Genomic DNA, 20,215 nt, shown 5'->3' with positions numbered 1-20,215 from the left:
AGCTTAATAAATAAACCTATCTTTGCATTTGATAAATAATAGCGTAATCGACCCATTTATTTTAGTTATAAATTAATGTAAATATGGCATAATCCCTAACTGTTTCAATTGAATAAGACAAATTATTACCATAAACGGGAGACTCGTAAAGCAAAATTTTATTTGAAAAGATAAGAAATTGTTATAGCTAATTAATAATCACAGCGTAGAACCAATATAGTCATTGTTGTCTACAGATTTTTTGTTTTCATGATTACAGATTTGTTTAGTTGTATTATCAAATATACTAACATATATGAACAAAACTGCTATGTAGGTCGATTCCTAAACAACAATAATATAATTTATACCAAGAAATATAAATATGTTTCTTTTGCTTGATTTGGTCGGTTGAAAACATGGGAATTATTTCATCTCACTCGGTGGAAGCCATTATCACTAGATCGTTGTATCCATTCGACCAATTTTATTTTTTAAAACATTTAACTCATACACAGTAAATAATGGTGTATTTAGGTACGACTTACTATCAACTGACGCTATATTTTCTTTTTGGGTAAATTGTTAACTCAAAAATTAACCTAGAAACATAGAAATATTCAATAACAAAAAAAAAAACACATCGAAAATAATTCAACATTATCTTAATTCACTGAACTTGTTTTCTATGAACTATAGTTTACGTTATTCATAAATTTTTCTTTCCATTTTTTTAAATTTAGTTGGTCTGCATGTTAATACGGATTCAAAATCTGAATGGGAACAACATGTGGAGAGGGTAAACTATATAAACTTGATAAAGAAAGAAAATATGCAACAAATAATTAATAGCTCTTTTTCACACAAAAAAACAACTAATTAATAGCTAATACATAAATAACATGCGAAATAAGGAAGTAAATATTTTAAATCACTAAATTTTGACTACACTATTTATAAATTTTGCAATGTTTTAAATTTTCTTCTAACTGAATAAAATAAATAACAAATACATTATTACAAATTACCATATTTCGCAACAAAAATAATTCTGATTATGTAATGGTCAAAAAAATACTTAAAACAATAAAAGAATCGGTGAGATACAATGACTAAAAATATAAGTCTGAAACAACTAAATAATATCTATCGGGGTAAATTAAAAATATTAGTGAAAGAAACAGGACTAAAGTGTAAATTTTAAGGTTTCTCACCATTAAAAGCCTCTCTCCAGTCACCACCATTTTTCTCTGAAGACTTTTTTTTTTTGGTCATTAAGATTCTCAAAGAGATAGAGAAAATTACAAGTAAGCCCACACGTTTCTACAGAGACAAAAGAGAAAAGCAAAAAGTAAACGAAACGAAGAAGAAGCAAGGAAGCAAGGAAGCAAGTGGTGTAGAAGAAGAAGACCAGACGCGGCAGGAGATTTTTTTCAAATTTTCATTTTCTTGATCGGTCTCCGGCGAAGACGGTGTCGGAAAGTTAATATTGACGGCGGATATCGCCGGACATTTGAAGTTATCGTCTAGTTCAAGTTATTGGTTGGTGAAATCGTTTGATTAGGTTTTAATCTGAGGAGAGGAAGAGGTTTTTAGATTGTTAGGAACATAGATGAAAGCTTTGAGACGGATTCAAACGACGTCTTCGTCTTCTAATCCTTCATCGCCATTATCGTCTCCTCCTTCTTCTTCATCATCATCCTCGTGGATCCAAATACGTTCTGCTCTCTTCGTTGTTGCTTCTTCATCTCCTGCTTCTTGTTCTGATCGGTTAGTCTATTAGATCTCCATTGTTTGAAATTAGATTCTTAAGATCTCGAATCTATTTAATTGACTTTGTTAGACTTTCATAATCATCGAATCTTAGATAATTAATTAGAGTTTAGCTGAATCTGTACATTTAAAGCTTTCAAGGCTATTTCTGGATGTTTTGTTTTCTATTTTGGTCTTGTTGAAATCAAGTAGGCACATTTTTAACCTCTGTTTCATTTTGTTGCAGGCCTCGTCTTAAATCACCATGGTCTCGGAGGAAAAGGAAAAGGCCACTTAGACCTCAGCAATGGAAGAGGTTTTTTACTCCTGACGGTAGATTGCGGAATGGAGGAGTGGATTTGTTGAAGAAAGTTCGAAGTAGAGTGAGTCACAGCTTCATGGAACTAACTTCACAGTCACAGCCATTTTTGTGGTTGTTGATTTTAAAGATTGTTTATATTTCTCTTGTTTCCTTGTAGGGTATTGAGCCAAGCATTCGGCTAGAGGTGTGGCCATTCCTTCTTGGATTGTAAGTATACAGTCAAAACTCTAGTAGCTAAATCCTATTAGCTACGATTGCTTCTATGAAAGAGTTGTGGTTTAGTTAGAAGAAACTGAAAAGTTGCACTCTTTTTGGTATGTTTGCTGATTTGTTTTTATACTAACAGGTATGGTTTTAATAGTTCTAAAGAAGAGAGAGTTACTATAAGAAACCGGAGGAGGTGAGATAGACTGATTGAATTACTATATTGGGGGATAGTTTTTTTTACTTTATAGCTCTTTTTTCGATTCTTTAGCTCATCGGTTTTGTTACAAATGCAGAAAGGAGTATGAGAGACTACGTAGGCAGTGCAAACGGCTTCAAAAACACAATAACGGGACTCGTAAGTTATACAACGGCAGTGAAACTATCCAAGATGAGTATGATTGGCCTCGAGTTCAAGACACTGACAGTTCATGTTCTGATGAAGTTGTTAGTGCCCGTGAGTCTCTCTCTAGTGACGAAGACATTACTGAAGATATTGGGTATATGAGTGAGGTTTCATGTACAGTTGAGAGAGACGACGGTAGTAGTTCAAGACGAATCACCAATGCTACTATCTCTACACTTAATTCCGAGTCATCAGATTCAGATTCTTCAGATGAGAGTGAAGTGGTACAGGTCTTTCAATCTTCTGCTACTCCGGATGTGAATAGTACTTATCCAGCCAGTTCATCTATTCCCCGGACAGAAGAGGATTTTGTGACGTGGCAGCGTATTATCCGTCTAGACGCCGTGCGTGCTGACTCAGAGTGGACCTCCTATTCTCCATCCCAGGCAGTTATATCGGAGGATAGAGCATGTCGTGCCGCTGAGGCGGTTGGGTTGAAAGATTACAATCACCTGGAACCGTACAAAATCTTTCAAGCTGCACGGCTAGTTGCTGTTCTTGAAGCTTATGCTTTGTATGACCCTGACATTGGATATTGCCAAGGAATGAGTGATCTTCTCTCTCCTATACTCTCTGTAATCCCTGATGACCATGAAGTCTTTTGGTGTTTCGTCGGGTTCATGAAGAAAGCTCGTCACAATTTCAGACTTGACGAGGTTGGAATCAGAAGACAACTCAACATAGTCTCAAAGATAATCAAATCTAAAGACTCTCAGCTTTATAGGCACCTTGAGAAACTCCAAGCTGAAGACTGTTTCTTTGTATACAGAATGGTTGTTGTGATGTTCAGACGAGAGCTGACACTTGATCAGACATTGTGTCTATGGGAAGTAATGTGGGCAGATCAAGCCGCAATCAGAGCCGGGATGGGAAAATCCGCGTGGAGTAGGATAAGGCAACGTGCACCTCCCACTGATGATTTGGTGCTCTATGCAATAGCGGCCTCGGTGTTGCAAAGAAGGAAACGTATTATAGAAAGGTATAACAGCATGGATGAGATTTTAAGGGAGTGCCAAAGTATGGCAGGGCAGTTAGATGTGTGGAAGCTCCTTGATGATGCACATGACCTCGTTGTTACTCTACACACCAAGATTGAACATTCATTCTCATAAATATTTATCTCTATATTATTCCGCGGGATTTGTGGATCCTGCGACTAGTTTAAAATGGTGGATTCTTGGGGAAGTCCCCAGTTTCGTGCAGGCTCGAATTGGGCCGTGAGCTCTATCTGAATCCTTGCCGATATGGAATGAGGCTAGAGAGATTGGAAAGAGTGGTGAACAGAGAGGTGTGTGTAATTTAATTAAAATAAAGTGTATGTGTGTGTGTTGTGAAGAATGTGAAAAGGTTGAGGAGGGTTTTCTAAATTATACAGGGAAGATTCTTTACTTGAGAAATCAGGATATACACTGGAAAAAATATGCATATGGAAACAAAGCTCTGCAAAGTTTTTTTACTTTCCGGGAGTCACTTGGAATATTAAACCGGAGTGGAGAATCTAAACCCGGTCAAACTACTGTATGTATACAATATGGTTAGAGAGAAAGAAAAAAAAAGACATGTTGAGTTGACCGTATGAACGCTTCTGGTATAGTATTACTTGTTGTTAAAAAAAGCAATGTTACAACTTATAAAATCATTAACGTATTAAGCCAAGTCCAAGGATTGTTTAGGCCCAACCGGTCTGATTACAAAACAGGTATGTAGATTAATGGATTATGTATGTATAGGCATAATCTAGGGTTCAAATTCGACGATTTTTGTTTTGTTTTCTAACTTTGAAAACTTTGAGAAAACGAACGACTCTATATCATCTCCAGTCAAACGTAAAGAATCACACAAGAAAAAAAAAAAGTTCTCAACTGAATCTAATAAAAGTATGTTTCATGTAAAGTTGACTTCAATTAATTCTTTTTATTTTGGTTTGAGGAAGACAAGTTTGGAGTCCACAATTCAAGTATTACATATAGGGTATTTTGGTTCTATTCAAATTCTTGGAACCTCATACTTTAGGTATCATTGCTTTCCGCTTGTCACGGTACCGACTGTATACATAACTTGGGGTTTGCTTAGAATATTCTAGGCTTTATGAGTTTCAGTCTCTGTATAATGTTTGGAATTTTTTAAGGAGACTAAAATATTTTGGGAAAATTAAATCTAAAGGATATCTACAAAATAAATTGTCCATCTATTCCTTTTTTTTTTGTAGATTAGTCAAATAGATTTTCTTAAGATTTTCTAATCCAATTTACCCTTAACTTTTCGAAATTATATTAATAAAAAAATAAAAATGTCCTAATATATTTACAAAATTCTGATATATTTTCCTATTTTGAAACCTTTTGTTTGAAATAGAGGTTTTCAAACCCTAAAAAAAGACCAACTCTGACTCTCAAATTTCTCCTCTACAATCTCCACATACCACTCCTCACATAGATATGCATAATGAAAAAAGAACGCGAGATGGAAAAGGAAGAACGTGAAGAAGAAGAGATCAATAATAGGCCACAAATTGAGTAGGGCACAAATCGTTTGTTTACAATTTATTTTTGGGCGTTTTTTTTTTGTATTCTAAAAAAATTAGAATTTATTTTCTAAATCCAGTAAAAATCGTAATCTTAACAGAAAATATACTATTAAAATGTAATATTTAATAAATATTTACTTACCTTTTTCAAAGATTCACTTTCTATATCTAGGAATTCTAAATAGTTTAGAAACAAAATTCTAAATTTGATTAGAATATAAATTCTAAAAGTGAAAATTTATTAGAAAACGTTTTCTACCGTTTTCAGAAACTATAGAAATTTTTAGAATACAATTTCACACATAGTTTAGAACATGAAGAAAATTTTAGAATACATGTTCGACAATTTTTAGATATTAAATATCCTATTTTCTAAGATTGTTAGAAAGAAAAATAGTCTAAATATCGTAGAATATGTACACAATATTAGAATAGAAATTCTAAACTAAGTAGATCATTAGAAATCGTCTTTTAAGAAATTTAGACAAAACTTTATCTATAAAAAAAATCAACTTTTTCAATTAAATAACAATTTTTTTTTTACAAATCAACTATATATTTGTAGATCTACATGTTATCAACGTTAAATTTTTTCAAAAATGTTTAAAATATCGAGTAGGGGTATTTTGGTCCAAATTGGCATTCTCCAAAAAAAGGTGTATACGGACAAATTTTTTCGTAGAACTCCTTCAGATTTAATTTCCCCAAATATTTTAATGTGAAGTGGAAACTGTCATGTTTGAAATATCTAAGGAAACTAGAATATTTTTGTTTTAAAGTGGAAAGCAAGTAACATATGAAACACATAACATAGGACAACACATGATTAAACGAGGTATCCAACCAACCATACCTTAACTCAATTCGAATTCTCTTCTTCGTTCCGAGCTATTCACACATGCAACGATACATATTCGGAAAAAAATCTTGTCGTTTCTTCGACAGCCATACAAACAGTTCTAAACACAACTCATGTCTGTTTGAAAACTCTGTTTCAACATAGTTTTTCGTGTTTAATTTGAAGGTGCTTTTGGGCATTTCTGCCATGTCCCTTGAAAAACACCAAAAAAAAAAAAAAATGTTGTTATCTCAACAAGGCAAGATAATTAATGTCTAGATAAGTATTCCTTGCTAATCATTTCTCCAAAAATTATGGAAACTTGTGAAAAAAAAAAAAAAAACATATCAACATATGACAACAGAAGATACAATTAACACTTCTTAAAACCTCTACAACAATCTTTAGAATATCAGTTTCAGACTTTCTGGTTATTATGAGTTCCGATAAGAAAAAAAGTTAATGTGTAAGCTCACCCTCCGATAAATACCTAGGCACAACAATCCGAATAAATTTGACAAATCTTAAGTTCGAAATCTTTAGGATCCCATATTTACTGTTAGACCCCAAAAAACGTTTGCAGATATTGCGCTAATGGGACCCTCAAAATTGTGTTAGTTGGCCCTTTACTTGACTTCATAGCGTGTAGAAAAATTAGCAATGAGACGATTATCAAAACCTTGTTAGACTGACTATTCAAACATAAAACATGCAACTACGTATACGCACCACTTCAGAAACTCTATATAGCACCACCTTCTCATAGTCGTTTCTTGGCACCAAAGTCATATAAACCTAAACATTTCATATTACATTTTCTCTCTAGTATCAAATGACTTCGATCGTTTTCTTTCTTCTAGCCATTCTTTTGAGTTCCAGAACTTCAGGAGTCACATCTCGTGGCGGGCTCTTTGAAGCTTCTGCCGTAGAGAAACATGAGCAATGGATGTCTCGATTCAATCGCGTGTACTCAGACGATTCTGAGAAAACGAGTAGGTTCGAGATCTTTACGAATAACTTAAAGTTTGTCGAGAGCATCAATATGAATACGAACAAAACGTACACGTTGGATGTTAACGAGTTCTCTGATCTCACCGACGAGGAATTTAAGGCGAGGTACACGGGGCTGGTGGTGCCCGAAGGTATGACCAGAATTTCAACAACTGATTCTCATGAAACGGTATCGTTTAGATATGAAAACGTTGGTGAAACCGGTGAGAGCATGGATTGGATACAGGAAGGGGCTGTTACATCCGTTAAGCACCAACAACAATGTGGTAATTTATTAATTATCATTACTCTAGTCTTTTTTTAGTAACATACATATATACTGTAATACTTGAATCTAGATGTTGATAACACATTAATGGGACACTACGACACTAATATACATCATTAGCCTAAATGTCCATGTTAACTTATTCAGTAATATATATTCTCGTCTCGTAGAAACTAAAAATAAAGATTACTAAAATGGAACAGGATGTTGCTGGGCTTTCTCGGCGGTGGCAGCAGTGGAAGGCATGACGAAGATTGCGAATGGAGAGCTTGTATCGCTGTCTGAGCAGCAACTGTTGGATTGTAGTACGGAAAACAATGGATGTGGCGGAGGGATAATGTGGAAAGCTTTCGACTACATTAAAGAAAACCAAGGTATCACCACAGAGGATAACTATCCTTACCAAGGAGCACAACAAACATGTGAGTCAAATCATCTAGCTGCTGCTACCATCAGCGGATACGAAACGGTTCCCCAAAATGACGAGGAAGCATTGCTAAAAGCAGTGTCTCAACAGCCTGTTTCCGTGGCGATCGAAGGGTCAGGATATGAGTTTATACACTACTCGGGAGGGATATTTAACGGAGAGTGTGGGACGCAGCTTACTCATGCAGTTACTATAGTTGGTTATGGGGTGAGCGAAGAAGGCATCAAGTATTGGTTGTTGAAGAACTCATGGGGAGAATCTTGGGGAGAAAATGGTTATATGAGAATCATGAGAGACGTAGATTCACCTCAGGGAATGTGTGGTTTGGCCAGCCTTGCTTACTATCCAGTTGCTTGAATCCTTTTGTAGTTGCTTCGAATATATGTAAATGGGTTTTGTTCTGACTATTTCACAACACCCATATGAATAATTGTCCTTTAAATTTGCAGCCATTTGTATTTTAAAGTATTTCGGAATTTATGTTGGTTGAAGTATGTATTACGTTGGTATAATAAATTGAATTAAGTTCGTATTTTTTTTTTTTTTTTTGTCTGAGTTCATTTACACATGGTGGGATTAATTGCTTGAAATTCCCTACCAAAGAACATGCTCCCGCTCGCTTCCAAAATTAGAAACAAAATAATACTCCATTCAGAAAGGTCAATTCTCTTGATGGGATATTCGTTCCATGCTCTTCACACATGCAATGCAACAATATATTCATATATTATTCGAATATATATGTCGATGTGTTTGTTCAGAGGGATTGACAATACCCTTTTCAATACCTGAATTTTTGCAGTCGCATGATATATTTTGAAATTTGTTGTTGATAAATGTATTTTGGAAGTTATGTTGGTGGAATCATGTATTACATTGGTGTAACAGATAAAACATTAATACATTATTCAAAAACTGTGTACTTTATTGTTCCATTCTGAAAAATCAGCAAGGGCATCTCTCCAATCCATGGCTACTACTCTAGTCGTAAATCCTTGATTGATAGCCATGCAAACCTGAACTTACTTGCGTACACGAAGTGGAAAAGTTTTCATGAAGTTTAATTTGACTCAAGTATTGGCTTGGAGAGCTTTGAGACTTGGTTCAACCAGATTCAAATTCAATGAACCTTGCACTCTTGTAAATTTTAAAGGCCATAATCCATGGCTGACTTACTTGTGGAAAAAAACTCGCATCTCATGTATGTCAAAAAAAAGAGTCAATATAGTTATTTATCAAAAGTTATGATAAAAGAAATGACGTGTAAAAAGTGACTGAACCTATATTTTCCTTCCAAAGCAAATGACCATGACCAAACCAAAAACTATTGTATATTGAATTTTTTGAATTTTGGTTGAATAAATCAGACAAATACCATTGGAAACTGAATGATAAGAATCGAAGCTCCGACTTTGGATTTATGTCTTTCTTTTATAAAAATTTGTTATTTATATATAAAAAATGATACAAAGAGAAGAAACAAGTATATATAGAAAAAAATGACTCAGCCTATATTTTTCCCTACATAACAAAGAAAACATTGTCGTATATAATTGTTTTGGAATTTTGTTTGAAATAATTCAGAAAAAATACTATTCTATTGAATAATAAGAATAAAAGAGAAACAAAGCTCCAACTTTCAAAATTGACGTCTTTCATGGCGACTTGCTCTTCTTCGTAAGAGGAGGAGGAGGAGAAAGAATCTTGCCAGCATAAATCGCTATATCCGTCAACATCTTCATGTTCCAATTCGCATAAACCATAGGCGTCGGATGGAAAAAACTAGTCCTGCACATGGAAATATTCACAAGTGCAAGAGCTTGATACGCTCTCATGAATCTATAATCTCGTAAATACAAATACTTCAACGCGTTGTCTAAATGAGCATCCACCAACTTATAAGCTTTCCTACAAGCATCAAACTCTGCTTTGTCTCGTTTATCTTTCGCTTTCGGAAGAAGAGAATCTTCGATGTTATCGAGCGTTTGTATCGCGTTGATCCAAGCTTTAGCTGCGGTTAGTTTCGCGATTGTTTTGATTGAAGTTTGTCGTCTGACTAGCTGAGATGTGATTGTTTGGTTGCAGAACTTGAAATCAATGGTTTGTTTGCAGATTCTGTTGATTAGGTTTTGTGTTGGTGGATCAGGGACGACAGAGATTGAAGATTTGAAGGTAATGAAAATGAGAAGAGACATGAGTAGGTGAACATAAGCCATTTGCTCATAAGGTGTTGTTTTGATGATATGTTCAAGAGAAAGCTTAATTGGTAATATCATTATTTATACTCTTTTATCTCTACATGTCCTTGTCTTCATAGAATATATCGACTTTGTTCCAAAACGTAGTTGTTAGTTAACCTTCATCATCAATCTTATGATGTTGACATTTTAAGATTTGTTTTTTTTTTTAGTATCCTGCATTGATCGGGTTTAAAATGATCGCGGTTTCGAGATTAGTTTGAGAAGAGGAATGATCATGAAAATATGTTTGGTGATTTGGTTGAAGACAATGATGTTATTGCTTATAGACCACATTTCTCAATTCCTTTGGTTTGAAGTCTTTCCAAAGTAATGTGGGTTGCATTACTTTAATAGTACTATTTTGTCATGTTAATAATTTGTTATGAACAAACTTATCCAGAAGTGAGAGTGTTTATGCAATTATGATAATCCATTGGTTTATTGTTGTATTGTCATTTGGATTTGATCCTGAGTTTTCTATGATTATAACTTAAGGTCCCACGATTAAAACAATACATTTGGTACATGAAATCACTTTAATATGATATAAACAGAATTTTGATAATTGATAACCAAACTGTGGTCAGTGTGGTGATCAACCATATTTGGTAGGTCAACCAAAGATCATCAACTCTATTAGAAGATTCCCTAAGAAAATAATTCCAAAAATGTAAAATTCAAACGGCGTCGTTTTAGTCTTTCACAAAGAAAACACATACGGCGTCGTTTTATCAAATCCCAAAGTTGACGAAACGACGGCGTTATAATGTCAAGCTTAAACCCGCGACGTCGAGGGTTTAGTTGTAGAAGAGCTTCTTCTTCTCTCTCTTAGCCATGTTTGGGTCAAGAGGTCTCTGTTGCAGCAGAATCTGGAATCGTTCTCTGTTTCTCAAACGTTCTTCAAACTTCCGAGCTAGTTTCTCTACGAAACGTGTTGGGACCCATAATGGAACATTCCACTGCGACGAAGCTTTAGCTTGCTTCATCCTTCGTCGTTCCAATAGATTCTCCGATGCTCAAATCGTCCGAACCAGAGATCATCAGGTACCCTTTGTTCAATTTACCCTGTATTTGAGTTTCTCTGTGTGCAAAGTTCCCTTCTTTGGGTTCAATTTTGGATTTTTTTTCGAAATTCTCGAGAAATGGTTAATTTAGTTTGATTTTTATGTAAAATTCTTGAATTTTTGTGTGTGTAGCTATGAATTTGTGCAGTAATTTGTTTTGAGTGTGCGATTTTGCATCAACTCTGTATTAGTTAGTAATTTTGTGATGTGGTTATATAAGGTTTTGGAGAAGCTTGATGCGGCACTTGATGTTGGAGGTGTGTATGATCCTCAGAGTGAACGTTATGACCATCACCAGAAAGGATTTAGTGAAGTGTTTGGCCTTGGGTTTAATACTAAACTCAGTAGTGCTGGGCTTGTCTATAAGGTAAAGGATGATACTTTCTTGTGATTTGGTGCTTAATTTGAGAATTGGGCTGATATTTTTTGTCTTGTAGCATTATGGATTGGAAATAATTTCCAAGGAGCTTCAACTTGAGCAGAGACATCCTGATGTGTTTCGATTGTTTCTAGCTGTGTACAAAAACTTCATTGAGGTAGTGCTTCGTGCTCTAGAAAGGTTGCTTATTAAGATGCTAGATTCTTTTGGTATCTATTGAGTGAACTATCCAAACTATGCTCACAAAACAGTCTAAAGTTTTTGGCTATGCCTTCGAAAGTTTAGTGTTTGATGGGAACAAGTTGCTGAATCTGTTGTTTTATTGGCAAATATGGCTCTGTCTGACATTTTTTTTTTCAAATTGAGTATGCTAAGAAAGAAAGAAATTGCAATATTGATGTTAGAGATAGTAGACCAGTTCTTGAACTTTCGTATACTGTGTTTTTTTTACATGTTTCTAAGGTAATGTACTAATGTCTTGTTGTATACAATTTCAGGCAGTAGATGCTTTAGACAATGGTATCCATCAATATGATACTGACCAACCTCCAAGATATGTAAACAATACTAGCCTGGGGCATAGGATTGGAAGATTGAACTTAGACTGGATTGAACCTGATCAGTCTAGTGCCAAAGAAGATGAAGCCTTTCATCGGGCAATGGAGCTTGCTGGCTCTGAGTTCTTGGAGGTTTTTCCCCCTTCTATATCTCGTTCTGTTACATAAAACCATTTGGTTCTGATTCTTCATGGAAATGAGGTGCAACTAGGAAAAATGCTAGTACCTAAGCCAAAACTTGTTTGGTAACTACTTTGAATGAATCAACCTAATGAGATGCTATTAATTCTTATAACAATTGTTGCCTGCATCTGATAAAAAAGTGGCACTGTTTCATTAGAAGTGATTGGTACAAGAATATGTTTGCCTGCCTATTTGAGTATGAATCGAGAATACAACCAAGCAGATTCTAAAGCTACCTGTGTTTCTACCTTTTGACAGTGTGTTCATTTTCACGCGAAATCGTGGTTACCAGCTCGGTCAATTGTTATGGAGTGTCTTGCAAAACGGTATGATATAGACTCCAGTGGAGAAATTATGAAGCTCAGTAAACAATGCCCAGTAAGTTAAAATGAGCTCCTTTACATATATCATCTACGTCGTGGTTTGGGGTTATAATTTGCTAGAGGGATTAGAATTGATGAAATGGTGGGATTAGTCTTCAAAGTTGTAAGATTTATGTGCAATTGACAGTGGAAACTCCATATATTCGAGCTCGAGGAAGAAATGAAGATTGATCCTCCAATAAAATATGTTCTTTACCAGGTACAACCAGGTTTATGCACCAATTTTACTATGTTGTCGTAACCTTTATTTCTCTTTAAGCCAATGAGTGTGTGTATGTGGTGGTTGGTGCAGGATGATAGAAGCGAAAACTGGAGAATACAAGCAGTTTCGGTTTCACCAGAGAGGTTTGAGAGCCGTAAAGCTTTACCATTAGCATGGAGAGGTTTAGAAAAGGAGAAGCTCTCAGAGGAAAGCTCAATTCCACGCTGTGTTTTTGTGCATATGAGTGGTTTCATTGGTGCAAACCAAACCTATGAAGGTGCCTTAGCAATGGCAAGAGCTTCTTTGATGGCTTAGAGTCACTGCATAACCAAACATCGGTTTCTTTTGGTTTGGACCGGTTCCTAATCCTATACATCGAATTTAAATGGTCACTAAAGTTACATTGTATTTAGATTTTGATTAATACTTAATATTCAAAAGTTTCCTTTAAAAATAGTTTTTTTGAGTCAAAATCCATGTGAATGTACATAATTCATAAATAATGTGATCTTATTTAGCTTCAATTTTTTTATTGATGTAAGAAATAGTGAAACTCACCGACTAATGCTTACGTGTACGAACCCGCGTTGTAGAGGATAATTTCCACCTTAATTGGTTTGGTACAATCGCGCATACCACTCCGTGACATTTTCTTCTTCTTCGTCTTCTTCTCGGTACTCTGAGAGAGTGAGAGAGAAGCAACAATGGAGGTTTTCTACTACTTGGTGTTTGGAGTCATGGCTGCCGTAGTGGCAGCGTTGGAGCTTAGCAAGACGAACAAGGATCGGATCAACACTTCGTCTTCCTTCAATTCATTCAAGAACAATTACCTCCTCGTTTTCTCTATTATGATGGGTACGTCTCTCCGCCATTATCGCTTCTCGATTTCACTCTCTTATTCCTTATTGCGGAATCAGCTCTGTGATTGATTGATTGATTGATCGGCACCTGCAATTTGATTGATGTTACCTGTCATCGATCTGATCTAAGTGATTCTGTGTTTGGACGAGACGAGAGTTCATTTCGATACTTCTTCTTTTTTTGTTTTAGCGTCATCCACTTAAGTACGTGCTAGATCGAATCCAGAAGTAGATACAATTTATGCCGTCGTTTTCTTCATCCACTGATTGGATTTGTTGTTATAGCTCATATCAAATCTGCAATTTATCATTTGAATACGATGGTTTGCTTTGCTCTTTCCATATCTGGTATCAGTGATTGACGATAATCCTTATTTTAATTCTGGCATATTTGTTTCATGTATCATAACTAGGTTTGATCAAATGTGTCATTGATCAAATATTTGGATGATATTGATGGAATAATTAGGACCAGTGACTATGATACAAGTTATTATTACGAGTATGAAGCAATTAAGGATGGTAGTATGTTGTTCTTGAATACGTTGATGAATCGTATCATGCTGATACACTTGTTTGTATCGATGATTATGTTGTTTCAGCTGGGGATTGGCTTCAGGGTCCTTATGTGTATTACCTTTACAGCACTTATGGTTTTGGAAAAGGAGATATTGGTCAGCTATTCATTGCTGGTTTTGGTTCGTCAATGTTGTTTGGAACTATTGTTGGATCTCTGGCTGACAAACAGTGAGAAAGCTCTCTCTCTTATGTTTTAAGTCCGTGTTGTTGGAGGAGAACTATGTTTAGGCAACTAATATCTTTGTGTGTGTTGGATTCAGGGGTCGAAAGAGGGCATGTGTTACATACTGTATAGTTTACATACTAAGTTGCATCACCAAGCACTCTCCACAGTACAAAGTTTTGATGGTTGGCCGTATCTTGGGTGGTATTGCTACATCTCTCTTGTTTTCTGCTTTCGAGTCCTGGCTAATTGCAGAGCACAATAAGGTTAGCCTTAGATTTATTACTCTTATTTTTATGTGCATATTAGTCAGTCTAGGTATTTGAGCTATATTTTCTTATTTTGATTCCTGCGGAAATTCCCTTAAATACTTTGTTACTGGTTTGATACAAACATAGTTTTCCTTCCTACCATGTATGTTCCTCAATTAGCGTGATGATTTACACAGTTAACTCGTTCAGTTCTTGATGAGTGTAAGTTCTGTAGTATCTATAAACTATCATTTATGGACTTCAAAGTGCAATCTGTAGACAAGGTTGGATAATGAAAAAAGTAAAGACTTATAAGCTTTTAGTGATTTCGTTTAGCTATAGCTTGATGTGAATTTTTCTCGGTTCTGAACAACTATGCAGAGGAACTTTGAGCAACAGTGGCTGTCACTTACATTCTCTAAGGCTGTATTTCTTGGAAACGGTCTGGTGGCTATCCTTTCGGGATTGTTTGGCAATCTTCTTGTTGACACTTTTTCCTTTGGTCCTGTTGCTCCCTTTGACGCCGCTGCGTGCTTTCTTGCAATTGGAATGGCGATCATATTGGGAACATGGTCTGAGAATTTTGGAGATCCATCTGACAGCAAAGACTTGCTGACTCAGTTCAAAGTTGCTGCCATAGCAATTGCTTCAGGCAGGTTCAAAGTTAGCGTTAAAACTGTTGATTCAAAAGGCTTCTCAATATACTCTGTCTCCATTCATCCCATCCTGCATTTATTTGCAAGCTATGTTTCCTCATCTCTCTAACACAATCTATGATTATTTCTCAGATGAAAAGATTGCATTGCTGGGCGCTATTCAGTCTCTATTCGAAGCCTCGATGTACACCTTTGTTTTCCTCTGGACACCAGCTCTTAGCCCAAACGATGAAGAAATTCCACATGGCTTCGTCTTTGCAACCTTCATGTTAGCCTCAATGTTGGGAAGCTCCCTTGCAGCTCGTCTCATGTCTCGCTCATCTCTCAGAGTCGAAAACTACATGCAAATTGTCTTTCTAGTCTCGGCTGCTTCACTTCTTCTTCCCATTACAACAAGTGTATGTCTCAAGAGTCTGAAACTTCATTGTTACTCTTAAGTTTGTACAATTTGCACATTGACCCTATATTAACGTGTGGCACAGGTCTTGGTGACACCGTCAAAGGTGAAAGACGAAGGATTGTCGTTAACTAGCTCCATTCAGCTGCTTGGTTTCTGTGTTTTTGAGTCTTGTGTCGGAATATTTTGGCCTTCGATAATGAAGATGAGGTCGCAGTATATACCTGAAGAAGCACGAAGCACCATAATGAATTTCTTCCGTGTTCCACTCAACATCTTTGTCTGCATCGTCTTGTACAACGTAAGAAAATTCATATCTTCATCCTCTTTATCTGGAAAAAAGCTAATAATCTGGAAAATTTGTTTTATGGTTCTGCAGGTGGACGCATTTCCGATCACAATCATGTTTGGTATGTGCTCAATCTTCCTCTTCGTAGCCTCCATATTACAACGGCGGCTTATGGTCATCTCTGAAAAGCCAAGTATGTTCCTTTTCTTTTCTCTTACGGTCTTACATACATATATAATCCAAAACTCTGAAGAAACTACGGCCATTTATATTCAAAGAGAGCAGCAAAATAGAAACCATTGTTTGTTTGTGGTAAATGGTAATGTCTTACTTATCTCTCTGTTGTTTATTGCAGAGGCAGAAGATTGGAGTCCGATGAAGGAGCGAAACTCGGAAGTTGATCCTCTTACCCTCTGATTGTGTCCACTCCTAAGCTCGTCAAATTCCTAATTTCATTTTTTGGTGATTTTTTTTTTTTTTTTTTTTTGAGAAATAGAAAAAGAACAATCAGAATGAAGAAAGGTAATGATTTGCTCTTAGCTTTTTACATGTATGGTTATTGATGCTGATTGTTTGATAGGGTATGTAACTCTATATTTACCTTTACGCACAATTACCAATCAAGTCTTATTATTTTACAAAAATTTTGTTTACAGTTTGTGAATTTCTTTCTCGAATGTATATTTATTTACATATTTTGAAATTTGACATTATTTTAGTAGAGCTTTTATACAGTTGGATTCCTCTTAAACAGACAAAGAATCGATTTGGGATGGGTTTTTATATAGTTTTAATTTTGTAAGAATATGCAATACACAACGGTATGAATTCGGATGATGGCATAACGACAGGAACACAAATCACTAAACTACATGTTTCGTTTCTTAAATTTGATGTCATGCGATCAAAAAGTTATCATTTGGTACAAGAAACTTCACCTTACTATATCAAAAGATTATCATCAACCAGTGAGCATTTATAGAGGAGTCAATGTTGCACTAAGTGGAGGAGACGGTGCTTCACCTTTTCGTACAGGGTTTTGAGGCAATCTTTGGGATAGATGCAAGGAAAGTAATTGGAAGAATCTTCGATGCATCACAAATACTCGAGCGTCCATCATAAATTTTCTGAAACATCTTTCTATTCCCTTCGGATGATCGCGATCGTTAATAATAGAACTAGTGATACAATTTAGATTAATAATAATAATTTCTAATTACCTACTTAAATACTATCAATGCATTTCTTCTATATCGAAATTTTTTCAAATATTTTTATTTGAGAGTTTTTAATTAATTTTTATTTAATCAATCAAACTTTACTTGATACATGTGTATTTTGTAATTGGTCCATTGTTTAACAAAAAAATAACTTTTTCGCAATACATAAAACATCCATTTTCATTCAGCATGCTTTATATCCAAATTATATGTAAACTCTTCTGCTGACCTAATTCGTGTGCACACGTGGATTTATTTTGTTTAAAGAAGGATCATTTGAAGATTATACAATTTGACCCAAAAAAAAAGAAGATTACACAATTATGTGGGAGGAGATTCACAAATGCTGGAATTTAATAATGAATCTTGTTTGATTGAGGACAAAAAAAGCTTTAAGAAGTAAATATCGATGGATATCTTTTGATTTTTACTGATTTGAATGAATCTTTTTTCCCCCCAAAAGTATATTTTTTTTTAAATAATGACATTGCCTTAATATTTTACCAAATTAATTGTGGAATTTGGTAACGAATTGGTTGAAACGAATATTTTTTCCCCCAAAAGTATAATTTTTTCCCCCAAAAGTATATTTTTTTCCAATCGGTTGAAACGAATTGCTCATTTTAATATATATGTGGATCATTCGATTTAAAATAATGACATTGCCTTAATATTTTACCAAATTAATTGTTACAATCTTTTAACTTCTGAGACAGTGAGACGTGTGAGCTTATCAAATAACGTAGAGTACTAGATATATGTGACAAATTTTAGATTAATAGATAAAAATAATGATATTCAACTGTGATATATTATATATATATATGGTAATTATCTGTTATCCTCAACAGCTACTTATAACTACAGAATCCATTATTTCTATATCAAAACTTTTAAAAGATTTTTTATTTATCTTTTTACATTTTTAGTTACCTTTTTTATTTTCTTTTAATCAATCAAACGTTACGTACGTGTTTAAATTTTAGTAAAATTGGTACCACACATTGACACATCACAGATGTAATCATTGGTCCATTAAGGGAGGATTAGGCTATAAATTGGAGATCAATGTCACCATGAGATGACATATTTTCTTTGTCAAAGATCCTTAGAAAACTTTTATTCATTTTGATATATCATATTCAATCCTCCAAAATTATCAACAAACAAGCAATCCATTTCATATGTCCAATTTAGTTACGTGTTACTAAAAAACAGTTTAACTCGAATTCCATTTTATTCAAACCTGATTCTCCTATATATCCACAAATATGAAGTTGGTGGTTCTCTTCTCGTTCTTGCTCATGTTTTCATTGTGTTCTTCAGGTAATCTCAAGTTAAATAAATAAAATCGATATTTTAATAAGAACATATTGATTAAGTTTAAATAATAACAACTTTGAATGCCATATAAAAAAATTGTTGTTTGATTTAAAAAATGATCCATACAAGTAGTACTGGTGCCCAAGTCATAGTCTGGTTCTTAAGGATTTCACACATAAAGTTTAATAGTATTATTTTTCTTGTCAACGTTTAATTATATGTTTTATCGCAATACATAAATATATACCCCGTTTATTAATTAATTTTGCATATTCTTTTGTTATTCTCTATTTGTTTTCTTAGGGTTTAAGGAGGACCTTGGTGCTATTCATATCGATCAATATTCCTCAGACAAGGTAAGCAATAAAATAAAACACGTTTAATTTTCATATTTTATAGACTATATAATAACATGTCATGATTTAAATTAAATGAATTAATTTATTTATTTGTTAAAATAAATAAATCAAATTTTAGTAATTGTTGGTGGGAAAAAAATGATGTAATACAGATTAAAAATAGTATTGAGAATCTGATGGACTATCCTGGTCCCAACGAACCTGGACGACGTTATCCTGGACGTCCACATGGACCACATGCCCCGCGTCCTAGGATGAAGAAGAAGAACCCATAGTGGAGAACAAAATATGTAATATATATTGATGATGCAACATTCTATAATATAGTGGAGAAAAATATATGTAATATTGGTTCAATCCATCCTTATAATCATCAATAAATTCTAACTAGTTAATAGTCCCATGATTCGATAAATCACAGAATTTATTTTAAATATGATTTTGAAAACACTAAAATATATTGATATGCAACGTCTAGTGATATGGTTATTGTTATTTCACTTTTCTAAGGAATTGTCGTAATAAGAAAATTAAAATGCTTCAAAGATAGGAATTCGACAACTAGTTATTTTTCTAATGTAAATATTTTCATTGTTGTTTGTTCATCAATTTCATTTTTCAATAGGCAAATCTAGATAGAATTTTATATATATATATAAGAATGCATGTCAATACATCATTTTAAGAAATGAAAGTTAAGGTTAAGCGAATTCTAAAAAGATGATCACATGCCAAAGAAAGAAAAAAAAACATAAACATTCGAGAACCAACTAAATAATCGACTATACCATAAGCAAAGCTCTTGGTAAGACGTTGAAATGCACTCGATAAGGAGACTCTACTAAGCGAAATAAGACAGGAAATAGGGTGACTAGAAATTTGACAAAGTATTGAAAATATTGTTTTGATCAATTTAACTTAAACTTAAAAGTTGTTATATAAATATTTATAGTTATATATCACAATATCAGAAGTTATAGGTACACCATGTCATGTGTCACATTTGTTTTGTTAACTGGTTTTCTACTATTAAATAGAATAAACTAGCTAGTTGCTTTATTTTTTGTTTAAAAAGCTCATTGCGGTTTTATTGAACCAAGGTAACGTGAGATATTATACTGAACCGGTTCAAACCTAGGTGAGATATTCCGGCCTCACCCCAATGACGATTGTCCAATCCGGTTTTCTTATTCTTCGGTTATAAAAACGAAACAATATGAACATGAATATCCTACACATCATTTTGTATAACTCTGAATTCTGAAAGATAAATTAAAAAAAAAAGTAATCAAACGTCCAAGTAAATGTATGATGTTCCTTGTACTAGAAGAAATCGAACCGTTTATAGTGATGGGGAACGTCATTAATTAATGAAA

General features: G+C 34.3%; 6 protein-coding genes across 8 annotated transcripts; 5 read left to right on the top strand and 1 right to left on the bottom strand.

Annotated features, from left to right (window-relative positions):
* Positions 1-1,248: 1,248 nt before the first annotated feature.
* On the top strand, positions 1,249-4,448 carry AT3G49350 (Ypt/Rab-GAP domain of gyp1p superfamily protein). Its single transcript, NM_114795.4, has 5 exons — positions 1,249-1,749; positions 1,979-2,114; positions 2,211-2,260; positions 2,400-2,453; positions 2,554-4,448. The coding sequence occupies exons 1-5, from the start codon at positions 1,592-1,594 to the stop codon at positions 3,773-3,775; spliced, it is 1,620 nt and encodes a 539-aa protein (NP_190504.2). The 5' UTR covers positions 1,249-1,591; the 3' UTR covers positions 3,776-4,448.
* Positions 4,449-6,816: 2,368 nt separating this feature from the next.
* Positions 6,817-8,265, top strand: AT3G49340 (Cysteine proteinases superfamily protein). Its single transcript, NM_114794.2, has 2 exons — positions 6,817-7,305; positions 7,511-8,265. The coding sequence occupies exons 1-2, from the start codon at positions 6,861-6,863 to the stop codon at positions 8,089-8,091; spliced, it is 1,026 nt and encodes a 341-aa protein (NP_566920.1). The 5' UTR covers positions 6,817-6,860; the 3' UTR covers positions 8,092-8,265.
* Positions 8,266-9,170: 905 nt separating this feature from the next.
* On the bottom strand, positions 9,171-10,099 carry AT3G49330 (Plant invertase/pectin methylesterase inhibitor superfamily protein). Of its 2 annotated transcripts, none has more exons than NM_114793.2 (1): positions 9,171-10,009. In NM_114793.2, exon 1 carries the CDS (start codon positions 9,948-9,950, stop codon positions 9,390-9,392), a length of 561 nt encoding a protein of 186 aa, NP_190502.1. In that variant the 5' UTR covers positions 9,951-10,009; the 3' UTR covers positions 9,171-9,389. The 2 variants fall into 2 exon arrangements, with proteins under 2 accessions (NP_190502.1, NP_001327755.1); NM_001339408.1 differs by having other exon boundaries at positions 9,211-10,099.
* A 666-nt stretch (positions 10,100-10,765) lies between these two features.
* Positions 10,766-13,266, top strand: AT3G49320 (Metal-dependent protein hydrolase). 2 transcript variants are annotated; one of them, NM_114792.3, is made up of 7 exons: positions 10,766-11,018; positions 11,259-11,405; positions 11,476-11,574; positions 11,915-12,106; positions 12,416-12,535; positions 12,668-12,739; positions 12,833-13,266. In NM_114792.3, exons 1-7 carry the CDS (start codon positions 10,809-10,811, stop codon positions 13,055-13,057), a joined length of 1,065 nt encoding a protein of 354 aa, NP_190501.1. In that variant the 5' UTR covers positions 10,766-10,808; the 3' UTR covers positions 13,058-13,266. The 2 variants fall into 2 exon arrangements, with proteins under 2 accessions (NP_190501.1, NP_001326556.1); NM_001339407.1 differs by having other exon boundaries at positions 12,416-12,739; positions 12,833-13,258.
* Positions 13,267-13,319: 53 nt separating this feature from the next.
* AT3G49310 (Major facilitator superfamily protein) lies at positions 13,320-16,651 on the top strand. Its single transcript, NM_114791.5, has 8 exons — positions 13,320-13,597; positions 14,205-14,349; positions 14,442-14,610; positions 14,977-15,247; positions 15,384-15,649; positions 15,734-15,949; positions 16,028-16,130; positions 16,293-16,651. Exons 1-8 carry the CDS (start codon positions 13,447-13,449, stop codon positions 16,352-16,354), a joined length of 1,383 nt encoding a protein of 460 aa, NP_190500.2. The 5' UTR covers positions 13,320-13,446; the 3' UTR covers positions 16,355-16,651.
* Positions 16,652-18,243: 1,592 nt separating this feature from the next.
* On the top strand, positions 18,244-19,236 carry AT3G49307 (uncharacterized protein). Its single transcript, NM_202677.3, has 3 exons — positions 18,244-18,483; positions 18,784-18,836; positions 18,992-19,236. The coding sequence occupies exons 1-3, from the start codon at positions 18,429-18,431 to the stop codon at positions 19,112-19,114; spliced, it is 231 nt and encodes a 76-aa protein (NP_974406.1). The 5' UTR covers positions 18,244-18,428; the 3' UTR covers positions 19,115-19,236.
* Positions 19,237-20,215: the final 979 nt, after the last annotated feature.

Source organism: Arabidopsis thaliana, chromosome 3 (genome assembly GCF_000001735.4).
Source record: "Arabidopsis thaliana chromosome 3, partial sequence".
NCBI classification, from domain to species: domain Eukaryota; kingdom Viridiplantae; phylum Streptophyta; class Magnoliopsida; order Brassicales; family Brassicaceae; genus Arabidopsis; species Arabidopsis thaliana.
The sequence above is the reverse complement of the archived record's forward strand: the minus strand, read 5'-3'. Positions and strand labels throughout refer to the sequence as shown.

What these genes read in the sequence shown, in the direction of transcription:
- AT3G49307 (NM_202677.3), top strand. Translation starts at nt 18,429, where the DNA reads ATGAAGTTGGTGGTTCTCTTCTCGTTCTTGCTCATGTTTTCATTGTGT. An exon ending in GTTTTCATTGTGTTCTTCAG is followed by an intron (nt 18,484 to 18,783) that starts GTAATCTCAAGT and finishes TTGTTTTCTTAG; the next exon opens with GGTTTAAGGAGGACCTTGGT. An exon ending in ATCAATATTCCTCAGACAAG is followed by an intron (nt 18,837 to 18,991) that starts GTAAGCAATAAA and finishes GATGTAATACAG; the next exon opens with ATTAAAAATAGTATTGAGAA.
- AT3G49320 (NM_114792.3), top strand. Translation starts at nt 10,809, where the DNA reads ATGTTTGGGTCAAGAGGTCTCTGTTGCAGCAGAATCTGGAATCGTTCT. An exon ending in TGTACAAAAACTTCATTGAG is followed by an intron (nt 11,575 to 11,914) that starts GTAGTGCTTCGT and finishes ATACAATTTCAG; the next exon opens with GCAGTAGATGCTTTAGACAA. An exon ending in CTGGCTCTGAGTTCTTGGAG is followed by an intron (nt 12,107 to 12,415) that starts GTTTTTCCCCCT and finishes ACCTTTTGACAG; the next exon opens with TGTGTTCATTTTCACGCGAA.
- AT3G49350 (NM_114795.4), top strand. Translation starts at nt 1,592, where the DNA reads ATGAAAGCTTTGAGACGGATTCAAACGACGTCTTCGTCTTCTAATCCT. An exon ending in TGGCCATTCCTTCTTGGATT is followed by an intron (nt 2,261 to 2,399) that starts GTAAGTATACAG and finishes TTATACTAACAG; the next exon opens with GTATGGTTTTAATAGTTCTA. An exon ending in ACTATAAGAAACCGGAGGAG is followed by an intron (nt 2,454 to 2,553) that starts GTGAGATAGACT and finishes TTACAAATGCAG; the next exon opens with AAAGGAGTATGAGAGACTAC.
- AT3G49330 (NM_001339408.1), bottom strand. Translation starts at nt 10,010, where the DNA reads ATGATATTACCAATTAAGCTTTCTCTTGAACATATCATCAAAACAACA.
- AT3G49340 (NM_114794.2), top strand. Translation starts at nt 6,861, where the DNA reads ATGACTTCGATCGTTTTCTTTCTTCTAGCCATTCTTTTGAGTTCCAGA. An exon ending in TAAGCACCAACAACAATGTG is followed by an intron (nt 7,306 to 7,510) that starts GTAATTTATTAA and finishes AAAATGGAACAG; the next exon opens with GATGTTGCTGGGCTTTCTCG.
- AT3G49310 (NM_114791.5), top strand. Translation starts at nt 13,447, where the DNA reads ATGGAGGTTTTCTACTACTTGGTGTTTGGAGTCATGGCTGCCGTAGTG. An exon ending in GGATCTCTGGCTGACAAACA is followed by an intron (nt 14,350 to 14,441) that starts GTGAGAAAGCTC and finishes TGTTGGATTCAG; the next exon opens with GGGTCGAAAGAGGGCATGTG. An exon ending in TAATTGCAGAGCACAATAAG is followed by an intron (nt 14,611 to 14,976) that starts GTTAGCCTTAGA and finishes ACAACTATGCAG; the next exon opens with AGGAACTTTGAGCAACAGTG.